Consider the following 12,432-nt stretch of genomic DNA (forward strand, 5'->3'; position numbering starts at 1 on the left):
CAAATAGAAAACTTTCATATGTTTCTGTGTTTCCAGTATACATTAAAAAAATAAAAATAAAAACCAAACTCTTAACTTGTGAGGAAACACAAAAATTTTAATAATACTATTTTAATAATACTATTGATAGGGTTCTGTTTGGCTCCTGGAAAACTGTCAAAGATACAGACAGACACTGAAAACAAAATCCTCCTTCTGGAAAAAAAAAACACTCGAGGACAAACTTACTCTTATAGATAGAATTTTTGGTCTGATCAGAATTACACGAGACAGTAAGGATCTCACCCTGGAATTTATTTATTTTTTTCCTCCCCTGCTTGGATGTATAACAAAAATACAGCTTTACAGAATGAAACAGTTCCACCTTAGCATTCAGAACCTGATGTTTCAGTCCACTAAAAAAATACAAACTTGACAATTTTACTGAATCTTGCAAACACTGAGCACACCAATATAATGCAGTCCTTTTTTTTTTCTCAATTTGTATTCTATAATCATAAATCTAATTATTCAAATTTATTAGTAGCTTTTTCATGAACCTGAAAATTAAAATCCTTGAGGAAACAATCTTGCATTATTTTTATTCCCCTGTGGATTCTATTCTTTGATTCTATGAAGAAAAAATATAACAACCAGAAATTAGTACCAATAAAAAAATCCAAAGCAGTTAGGGTGTGATACACAATCTCCCTGATTGTACCTTTATTTCTTATCCGTGCTTACACTATTACACACCCGTAACACCACACAAGTGCAACAGAGTTCTCAGTGTTTCAGTGGGAGAGATTAGACATGAAATCTCATTCTTGGTGATAGATTCTGTATTTCTAAAACAAAACTCTTGAACACTTTCATCTGTTGAAAAGGAAGTTTACATGTACATATGATCTTCCTCTCTGGAATTGACATGGCATTTACTATTGAATTTAATTACACAGTTTGCCAAACTAATTATAGTTTAAGTATCTATTTTCCATTTGCCAGAATATAATAGCAGGGTTTCTTTTTTTCTTTCTTTTTTCCATCTTTACATAGTTTCAGTGAATAAGAATGCCTCTGGAGAAAATCTAGCACAACTGCTAGTGACTGTTATCTGGAACAACTCAGAACAATGGCTTCAGATCACTTCTTAACTTACAACATTTTGCCTCCTTTTAGTGCAAGTTTCCCAGAAAAGGTATAAAATGAGCCTAACCTCTCAAAAAAAAAGTGTAGCTTTCTGGGCACGACAGCTACAAATTGACTGCTCCCAGTGAAACAAGTCCTGGAACTTCTTGTAGTTCCACCAATTTGGACAGACTCCTAGGCTTAAAAATCTATGTTTAGGATTGTAATTTTGCAAAAAGAAATCCATAAATAATGTATGATTTTGTATTTCTGTATGGTTTTAAAATGTGCATGGTTTTAAAGCTTGCTTTTGATCACAAAATGTGTTGACTGTTAGGTACCCACCTTTTTAATATACTCTTTGAATATGTTTATGATGAATATAATTGAAGACTCAGATAGACTTACCTTATCTGAAGGTAGCAATATTTACAAGCTAGATGAACTGCTCCTATTTCCTCTGTTTGCAATACAATAAATAATCCATCTATGAAATAGTATTTCCAACAAGACAGGAGGGAGCCGTTGTCACAGAATGATAGGATTGGAAGAGATCTCATGAAGCCTTCCTGTCCATGACCCAGACCTAAGCAGGGATAACCATGCGTGCTTCTTTCCTGACAGGTATTTGTCTAACTTGTTGTTACAGCTGGGTAACAGAGACTCAACACATATATTAGGCAATTTGTTCCACCGTTTCATTATCCTTAGCACAGGACAGTTTTTCTTAACATCCTTTCAATATTGTCCCATAACTTTGACTTCTTCTTAGAAGAAACTGTTTTATTTTGCTGCAGCAGCAGCATTTTACACACCAAAATTTTATCTGCCTTTCCATCTTTTGGCTAGGGAGTCCCAGTTCCTTCAAATCTTATTTCATATTTTTTAGTCTCACTATGCTTTTTACTGTTCTTCAATTGTCATTCTTTTCCAGAATCACTACACGTAACACTGTCGTAATCAGTTAAGACCTTACAAGTGCCAAATATTACCTCATGTATCTGGAGACTCCGTTTCTCCCTAAATACGTTAATGATGACTTTCTTTGCAGCAAGTTCTTGCTCTGTTTGATTAAAATTGAGAACTTGCAAATTCTGACATATCTTTCGCATCTGAATTCTAAAATCTATTTGTAATTAATCTCTCAACACCTCATAAATAATTACTTATACAAAGTGAAAAGGCTCCAGTGGGTGGCCAGAGAAATTAGCAAAGATAGGGAAGAATCAGGATTCATGATCCAGTTTTGCCCCAGATATACAAAGACATGAACAGGCTTTCCACCTGTTCTTCCATTTCCATCATCCCTGCGCCATAACCAAATCAACCTCATGCAACTTAATCAGTTCCCTCTTTCTGTCCATTCCTCACTTCTCCAAGTTTGCACAAATCTCTCTACGCTCCTTTTTATTCTCATCTCACCCTCCAATTCCCCCCAGCCAAGATACTTTAGGCATTGGAATGGGCTGCCCAGGGAAGTGGTTGAGTCACCATCCCTGGAGGTCTTTAAAAGACATTTAGATGTAGAGCTTAGGGATGTGGTTTAGTGGAGGACTTGGTTGTGTTAGGTCAGAGGTTGGACTTGGTGATCTTGGAGGTCTCTTCCAACCTAGATGATTCTGTGACTTCTTCACATCTTTTGTAGTAACTGCATCTATTCTCTTTTACCTCAACTATCCTAACCGACAACTTTGCAGAGGCAGGATGGATTTCAATCATCTTTAAATATTTAACGCTTATTTTTTGTTTCATGAGAATACCTTTTAAACTTCTCTAAAAATTGCATTGAACACATTCAGTTGTTGGCTAAATTGGACAATGTACAAATGCCATTACTATCACAAAGGCAGCCACAATTACATGATTCTTCAAAAGTTTTGGGGTTGTATGTTTTAAATACAGACCTGAAGACATCTGTTACAGTATATTACTGAAATGAAAGGAACATGTTATGCCTTTGGCTTTCTGTTCGCTTATCATATATATAAATAGTTGTTCAAGACAATTTACAACAGATTAAACTTTTCTTCACCTGCTTAAAACCTCTCATCCCCTAGGGCTGTAAACATTACTTGTTTAAGAAGCATTAAAAGATGTTGATGGAAGTATTTTATTTTAAAATTGATTCTGTATTTTTTCCAAAGAAAAAAGTAGAAAAGGAAGATGCAATTATTAGCACAGGAAATGGAAACACATACTCAACAAGTAGAAATTGTGCCAACAACTCAAACCAGACAGAAATGCATTAAAGCAGCATTATTTCCACATAGTATTAATAGTTTTTCTTGGTTTTGCACAAATATATATCAGGCTGCCAATTATTCTTAAACAGTAATACCACAGCACACCATGTGACTCAGAGAAATCTTTTTTAATCATGACACTGGCAAATAAAGTTTTTTTTGTGGTTGTTTTTGTTTGTTAGGAAAAAAAAAAAAAAGAGCCTCTGATTGTTACTTCATTTCTTTCTCACATTCGGGGATGGGGGGGGTGAGGGGGGGGAGGAATCTCTTTTCACTCAGAACTTGAAATCAGGCAGTAAGAGAAAAAATACCCAAAGCAGCAACTTAATCCTAAATTTGTACTTATAATTAGATTTTGTAGTTTTATTTTCAATGGTGCCATTATCTCAGTAGTTTTGTCTTGAAAATGTAACGCTGCCTCTGTAATTTTCCAAAGGAACCACAATATTCAATAAAGATACCTTAACTGTTGCTGTAATGCTAAATTTTGGGGAAGCAAACTGGGAACTGGTACTGTTACACAAACTGTTGGGTCAGGCTCTGCCATCCGCTCTCATAATGAGCAATACATTTCATCTGCAAGTCTCGCTGGAGGTCCCACTCAGCGTTAACAAAAGCAAAAGAATTTGGCCTGTTACTGTCTGTAGCTTCCCACACTCACCTGCTGCATTAAAAATAGCTACTCCCCAAGATCTCGCTATACCATTCTCCCACATACACAGGCCTAACTAGCGATAGCTGTGTGCCATTTGCAGCAGTGACTGGAGAACGGGGTATAAACAGCATCTACCTACTATAAGCATAGTACACAAATGTGTACTATGTGTATCTGTGGACATATATCAGTAATGTTATGCTTTAAGGTCTTACACCTACTAAAAAAAAGTCCTTGAAAAGACTGAGTGAAGAAAGAGAATATATGAACTTGGAATGGAAGAGTCACTTTGGTTTCATGTACTTGGGTTTTACTGTTACCACTGTCCCCAGACAACACAGGAAAGCAACTTGTTATGCATAAACATAATCAACAAAAGTGTCTGCACCTCATCTACGCACACTTATGTATATGAGAAGCATCAAACCCCTGTCAGATAACAACCCCATTTTGAAAGCCAACACTGATTTGCATAACAAGTGAGTTCTGGAACCAGAAGAAGTAAACACTCTAAAAACAGCTTTTGATATAAATACACTGTCTTAAGTGACAATTTGCAAGGCAGTTTACATGTATTGAAGTACATATAAATACAGACAACAGTTTCTGCAGCTCTGATAAGAAATCCATAAATGATCCTCATAGAGACCTGCAGGTTGTTTCTCCCATTCTGTAAACAAATGATGACTCCATGACAATCTTTCAATTACTCGCAACTATTTTAAAGCGTTCTGAATAAAAATCCACTTGATGGCTGACAAATATAACATTAGATGATGATATAGAAAGCACAGGAGTCTGCATTTTGTAACCATATTAGTATACGTATTGAGCAATGGAAGGAAGACAAAACTCGTGTTTTCAAGAATTTTGAAAGAAGCAGATGCCTAATTTCTAATAAAGGTGCTGCAGCTGTGGAAGAACTGTTTCCAAAAGGAGTCTATAAAAATAGACTAAAAGTGTGCAGATGGAAACCTACTTTCACTTAACTCCTCAAAACCACAGGTAACAATGTGTTATATCACTTTATAAAGTGCTGAGGGTTGGGTTTTTAATTAAAAGCCTGTATAATAAATCAATAACAACGTATGACTAACACTACAACATAAAGATTCCACTTTGTGCACACTGCGATTTTGATGAGAAATGATATCGACGTTTCACAATCTCTGAGCACCATTAGAAGATAAAATTAATCAAAGACTACATTTGCTATCTCTCACTATGAATACCAATTATAAAGTATCGTGTGTTACAGTGTCAAAAAAAAAAAAAAAAAAAAAAAAAAAAAAAAAAAAACTTAGTTCTGATCCACATACCAAAACCATTACACTAAGCCCTTGAAGGAAACAAGTTCTTTCAGCCAGGAGCCTTTTTCTTCATACCCAGTGTCCATCAAACTCAGACGTAGCTTGGAAACAGAACTGTACCTGTTTTGCAGCTTCCGTGCCTGTTGCCACTTATTTCCAGTCAAGATGAGGATTGATCCCTAAACCAGAAGCACTCTAAGGGTACTGCTGTGTCACGGTATTACCTTCCAGGCTAAAAGTGCTGAAGTTAGTACCGATCCCTATTACCTAAACTCTGCCCTGATGCCAGGTACAAGACTCCCACCATGCAAAAGCCACTTCTGCCATACCATATGCAGGGCTCTAGACACCAGCCAGACTGAGGCTGCCAAAGCACATTTAGACACTACTGCTTGATGCACAGCGAAAATGCCAGCAGGACGGAGGGATCTCCAAGACTGCGGGAGCTGTGACTTTACCATCGTTGCTGTGGCAGGAGAGCAAGGTTGCCTCGCTGAGACCCTCTTGAAAACAGCAAGAGCAAGAGACAGGATTGAGGACAAGTACCACAATAAATATTACGTAAAGTACAGAAGTCTCCCTTCCCCACTTGAAGCTTACACAACAGCTGCTAAACTAGTGATGCTGTAGTAAATGGGAGGTGGGATCCAAGCCCCAGACATGACAAGCAGTAGCACTGCTGGGGACCCGCAGCTCTGCAGGTAGGTGCTGATCAGAGGAGGGCTCTGCCATTCCGGACTGCAGAGGGAACTGGGGATAATCCTTCCCTTAGCAGCACACAAGAAATACTGCCTTCTGTGATCTTCCCAACAACCGCAGCCACCTTTCTCTCTGTGCGTAGCCCTAGAAGAACAAACTTAAAGCCAGGTGGAATAAGGTAACCGTGTACGCTGCCCTTCCCAAAAGCGAACTCCTCCAACTCCCCGAGCAGCCGCTGTCACACAAGCGGAGGCGATGCACATTCACGAAGCGAGACCAAGCGGCACGTAGGCTAGCAGGGTACAAGCAAGAGCCAGTCTGCTACCGTGCTACTGACTGTGGACTATCGAGCTGGGCTGAAACACAGAGGACTTCTACTGAATCAGTGATCATTAATATCATAGAAACTGGATTGACAGTGAATTGTCTCTCAACGGCAAGGAACTGGGCAACTGGTCTGTCAGTCAAAAAGACCAGACCTTTTCCTACTCCTGCGCCATAAGCTGCAAGAGTGGCAAGTGACAGGAATTAGGACTCCTAAAAGGTATCCAGAAAGCAACATGAAAAGCTGTTCCCCTGCCACAAGGAAAAAGGAGATGCCAGGGATAACCTCACACTGAGTAGCAACCTGCCACCTGACTGCAAAATGGACCACGTCAACAGATGATGGGAACAGACCCCACAAAAAACAGGCTTGCCATGAGTGTCTCTCATCAACCTACGGCAGCTGAGACTTGGCTCCTTCAAGCTTTGTCGACGCTGTGCAGCTTGTCGTGCTAACACAGAGCCGTTTCAAGAGCCAGAGAATCCTCCGCAGACCTATGCAGTGCGTTCCTGTGGATGTGTGCACGCAGACAGACACTTGTGTATGCACATGAGAGACTTCTCCCTGCCCCAGACAGTCTGATCTCCAGCGCCAGGCAGGAACCTCCATTCACAAACAGCATCTCCATACAAGAGCAATACTGACACCCACACGTACATCTTGCGTGCGTCTGCAAACCCCGCGTTTGGGGGAGGGCAGGCAGGAAAAAGGGTCCCCACTGACTTAAGTACTAAAAGTACCCCACCGACTGACCCCCTCCACGCTTGCTGGGGAAACGCTGTGCTCTGAGCCAAGGGCACACCGCGCACCCCGGGCCCCGCACCCCGCAGCCCCCCGCCTGAGCGCCACAAACTGCGACACCGCGGCGTGAAGGAGACACCAGAGCTCCGGAGGGAGACGGACCCTGCCGTGCAAGCGCCAGACCTCAGCAGATTCCGCTGCTGTCTGCGAGCCAGGCAGGGCCGGGGAGCCGCCGAGCCAGCCCCAGCGCGGAGCGGGGTCCCCGCAGCGGGGTCCCTATGGGCAGCGCACAGGTGCTCGCCCCCCAGCGCTGCCCCACAGCCGCCGGGGGAGGCATGGGGAAGCCTGCGAAAAGCGATGCGGGAAGCAGAAGGATGCGGAGCGAGGGGTGCCGCCGGCAAAGGGATGCCCGAAGCGGGGGATGCCTCAAAAAGGGGCCCCGGAGGGCTGGGACGGCCATCGCCGCATCGCTCAGCGGCGGAGCGAGCCAACCCGTCCCCCCGCACCGAGAAACCCGCTGAGACCCGCACGCAGGCGGCCCCTCGCACCCCGCAAATCCCCCCCCGCGGGGGCGGCCGCGGGGCCGTACCGTGGGCAGCAGCGGCTCCATCTGCGCCCCTTGGTCCTGGGTCTCCATGCGGCGGCGGGGCCGCGGCGGCGGCGGCTGCGCCCTCCCCGGGCTGCGCGGGGCTGCGCGGCTCAGGTGGCGCGGAGGCAGGAAGCGGCGGTCACATGGCTCCGCGCCCCGCCGCGGGGGGAGGCAGGGCCCGGATCCACCTGCGGGATGCGGCCGGGGCCCGCCGCCGCCCCCCGGCCGCTGTGGAGGCAGGGGGAGCCCGGGAGAGGCGGTGGGGGGAGCCTCCACGCGGCTTTGCTCCTCCTGAGGGTTTTGGAGGGGGTCCCCGGGGAATGGGGGTCGGAGCCCCGAGCGGCACTGGTGCCCGCACCCAGCCGGTGCCTGAGGCGACGGGAGAGCTGTGAGCAGCGGCGCTCGGCCCCCCGGCTCTGAGCCTTCAGGCAGGGAGCGCCTTCCCACGGGGCTTTGTCCCGTTCTCCCCTTCAACGGCCCCTCTCCTTTTACCTGAAGGTTATTAAAACACACGCATTTGCCATATCTTCCTGGATACAGTTAATTTAGCAGGAGACTTACTCCCTCCTTCCCCCCATTCTGTCACTGCTAGATGGTGAGTTTAGTTTCCCCTGATCCACCTGCCTCTTAGTGGCTACATGCAGCTGTACCAAAGCCCCAACAACCTCCACGAACAGCTCTTCCAAGCCTACATGTGGCTGCCCACATAGGGCAGATAAGCCCCCACAACACTCATGTTGCAGACACAAGCGCAGTGCTGCCTACCGATACATCTGAGCCAGGGAAAATCTTGTATTTACTGCTTCCCAGCCCAGCTCCCCAGCAAGACATGCCCACCCAAAGCCAAGGGCTTGAGAGTCAAGATGAACAGAGACTTGCCTAGGAAAAATAAGCTAACAAGCCTCTGCCTCCCTCTTCACCCTGATTTCCTTGCAAAGCAGCAGGCCCTGCCCTACATTTTGGATATCCTTTGCAGCCTAAGAGTAGATCAATAAATAATTTTGCTAAATCTGATTTTATCTCCTCTCGCAAGGGGTATTTTTGTCAAGTTTCCTAAAGATCTTCCAAGACTATTTATTCATGCACTAGGTACATATAAAGAAAGCAGAGTCAAAGCTGGTTCTCACAAAGAAGGGGGCTGTTTTTCTGAGTGATGGCTGAGAATTTGGTCTTTGTACAAAGTGATATATACATGTAACACTCTACAGAAAGACAAACAACACTGTGGTCCAGATTCTGGGACAGATCCAAAATGCGTATTTCTATGACGATTACCGATTTACAGTAATTAACACAGTAGGCCACTCAGGTCACTAGAGGTGAGGCTGTGTCAGCACTTGCACAGTAAAACCCTATTTGCAGGAGCTTATAATTAAGCTATAGACGTCACAATGAAGCTTGGAAAGGAATGTGTTTAAAAGTGATTTCCCTTCTTTAAACAAAAAATATTCCAAGTGAATATACCATTTGTGAAATAGGGAAGACTGGAAATGAACGTTAGTGAAAGCATCCTTAGTCTTCTCTGCCTAAATATCTCAAATGTGTCCCAGAGGATAAGGTAATGCAATCCATCGACCTTAGTGCCATTTACACATCCTTACTCCCCAACAAATGCCCCCAAAACACACACATTCACACCTAAAAGCAAAGAGTAAAAACAAAACAAATTTTACCAGGTGAGGAGGGGCATTGGCTGATAGCATACATGATGTTATTCCTCCAACACTAACTTTCCACAGTGAGAAACAAGATCAAGACCATGACCACCATTTACAGAACCTACAAATGAGTTACGGAATGGGTCACCAAAAGAGAGTTAGTTGTTGTTTTTGCAAGGGTTCTTTGTCAGTGTTCTACAGAGCCAGGAGTTTGCCATTATTGAATATTAGATGAAATATGGAAAAAATGTGTTAAATTATTATTTGACATCCACAAATTATTCTGTAACATCCCACTCCATCCCATACAAAAATCTCATAGACCTTCATGGCCACAATGGTCATAAAGCCACAAATCGCCAAAGTCAAAGTGCAAGTCATTCTTTCAGCAGCTGTATCAAAGAGGTTTAATACAAAGATGCAAAATGTTGGATCCATAGGGAAAGCTCCAAGGCCAAAGGCTTTCCACACTACAAATGGAGGAACGCAAAGGTCTGAGGTGAAAACATTATTCTTAGTCAAACATAACTAAGATAATACTTCCCCCACCCCAGTAACATCCTAGCAGTATATCACAACAGAGAGCAAATAATATATTTATTCTCTAATTGTTTATAACTGAATTCTATTTTCCTGTTCTTCAAGGTGGCTTCTTTCTTGATTGTTTCTGATCTGAACCACACTCCCAGTCACATCCAGCAATTTTCTCTTTTGCAGATTGCTCTGTCATAGTAGTAATGCCATCCCCAGGCAGTCTTAAGGTAGCTTCTCTCCCTGACAAACATTAGCTTTAAAATGAGGTAGAGTAGGCTTTAGTATACAGTTTTTGAAGTTTTAGAATAAAATCAGGTCATATTTTCAAACTTTTGTATAAGGCTGCTATGGGAAAGAGTAAGAGGAGGTTCTCAAGTCATCAATAATACAAGAAACCTGAATGTAAGAACAGGTATTGTGAAATCACAACATGCAGATAAACTGAATTTTTAAGATTTTAAGAATTCCTAGGATATGCTACTCAAATACTTTTGTGACATATACATCAGGCTAACTTCATCTTTTATATATAATTATATAAGTTTAAATATAAAACATATTATTATAAATAATATGTAATTATTACATAAATGAGATAAGGAGTGCTTCTGCATTTAGCTTTACGATAATAAAACTCTTAAAACAAACTTCAGCAGGGAAGAGGAAGAGCATTTTTCTTGTTCTGTTATGTTCTGACTTTAGGTCAGAAACTGACACGATCCCTGTCTAGTGTCATGTTTCAAAAGAAAAAGATGGCAAAAGTTGACTTCTATTATCTTTCCTAACGTTACCTCTCGTCTCTTGACCTGCAGCGAGCCAGTTAGTCAAATGTTCTCCTGAATCACGATCAATGTTTTTAAACACCACTGAGCAGAGGTTTTGTTCCTTAAAATCTGGCCACAAGAGGTATGTATTATATATAAGGGGAAATAAGTTCAAAGGTCACAACCCATTCTCAAAGTACTTTGTAAGTATATAACATACATTTTGGAGGAATAATGCATATGCTTAACTATGTGTTTAACATAAAAAATGGTCAGGGATGTAAACAATTCTCACTGCCTTGAAAAGTCACCCACAGCCTGTACACATACAAACAGATTTGTGGTAACATGCTGCTCCAAAATGAAGACCTAAAAATCACAGAATTTAAGCTTATGAGAGGTCTCACAGCATTTCTCCTATTGTATCTCTGTAATAAAAGTTCTGTTTTTTTTGGTGGTGGTGGGTTGTTTGTTTGTTTGTTTTTAACCTAAGGAGTACTCCCTGATCATCAAGAGTGATGAGTCCTTCCCTCACCTAAGTCCCAAGAAGGTATTCAGATATAAATAAGTGATGCTATTCATGTACTTATAATTTTATCTATGTACAAAAGCTGTTACAGAAGCCTAGTATCACTTACTGGCCCAGTACCACTCACATTTTTACTGCCATACCTTTCTGTCAGTTTTCATTTTATGGTCAAAATATGGCTAAAAGGAATGCTCTATTTAAACCATTTCTCAAGATACAGTTCCTGTTCTAGGAAGACGTCCTGGGTATGTTGGCTCTTCTCCCAGTTTAGCCATAAAATATGTCACTACTAGACAGGATGAGGGGGAGAGAAACCGCTAGTAAAACTGAACTCTTGATTTTCACGCAGTTATTTACAAAATGGAACATGACAATCACTTACTTTAAATTGTCCTCATATTAGAAATATCCTTGGAGCCTACCTAATTCACTCATTTACATCTAATACTCTCACCATCTTCTTAACTCCAAAAAGAACCTGTACTCTTGTCAGACCTAACAAGGTCACCAGTAGCTTTTAGCAGCAGAGTGAACAATTTCACACAAAATTCAGAATCAGAAAGGGCTGGAGTTAGATCTGTTTGCACCCTCTTAATTCCCACCTAAATTCAAGCCTCATGTATACTGGTAAATAGTGTGTACGCAATACAGATCAGTTCTGATTGCTTGTACTGTATTTATCATTAAAGTATTTATTTAACAAAGGAAAACCTTTACAAAATTTGCAGGTTATTTTCATCCTCTCGCAGGTACCTCTATTTCAAGTAAAATTAATTTATTTCTAAGCTTCAGAATTCCTTTCTATTTTTGTACAGCTGATCATACAAAATGAAAAAGTAACAACTGTACCTCTCAAACTACATTTTGACCTAAAAAAAAAAAAAAAAAAAAAAAAAAGAGTGAACTACCTTCTTTAGATAATAGAAAGGAACATCCATCAATCCATCCTAATCCTATTTTTTTTTCCTATAATTAGAGAAACTATTCTGACAAGAAGGTAACAAAGGGGAGGAAAGAAAGAAAAAGAATCTGGCAGCAGCTTTTCCCTCTCTCCATTATTCCTCCCTATCTGAAAATAAATAACCATCTGGATCATTGTACTGCCTTTGTGACAGGTGGTACTCAGTTATGTTTCTCATTTTATTGGAAAGCAGTAATGACTCTTTCTTCTGCTAATATACTCTATCTGAAATTATTTGACTCTAAGTTAATTCATCTGAAATCTGATCCAAAAAGTTTCAGCGTTGATTGGGATATATTCTTCAATGGCGACAATTT

At 41.7% G+C, this 12,432-nt stretch overlaps 1 protein-coding gene across 2 annotated transcripts in view; it reads right to left on the reverse strand.

Moving 5' to 3' along the window:
- The window catches only part of SLC4A10 (solute carrier family 4 member 10), a 156,521-nt gene extending 148,697 nt beyond the window's left edge, over window positions 1-7,824 (reverse strand). Inside the window, exon 1 of one of the 2 annotated variants that reach the window (XM_035331526.1) lies at window positions 7,670-7,824. In XM_035331526.1, the coding sequence (XP_035187417.1) occupies window positions 7,670-7,717 (48 nt within the window). In that variant the 5' untranslated portion in view covers window positions 7,718-7,824. The remainder of the gene's footprint in view (window positions 1-7,669) is intronic. The other variant, XM_035331528.1, reaches the window with a different exon arrangement.
- Window positions 7,825-12,432: the final 4,608 nt, after the last annotated feature.

Source organism: Oxyura jamaicensis, chromosome 7, assembly GCF_011077185.1.
Source record: "Oxyura jamaicensis isolate SHBP4307 breed ruddy duck chromosome 7, BPBGC_Ojam_1.0, whole genome shotgun sequence".
NCBI lineage: Eukaryota > Metazoa > Chordata > Aves > Anseriformes > Anatidae > Oxyura > Oxyura jamaicensis.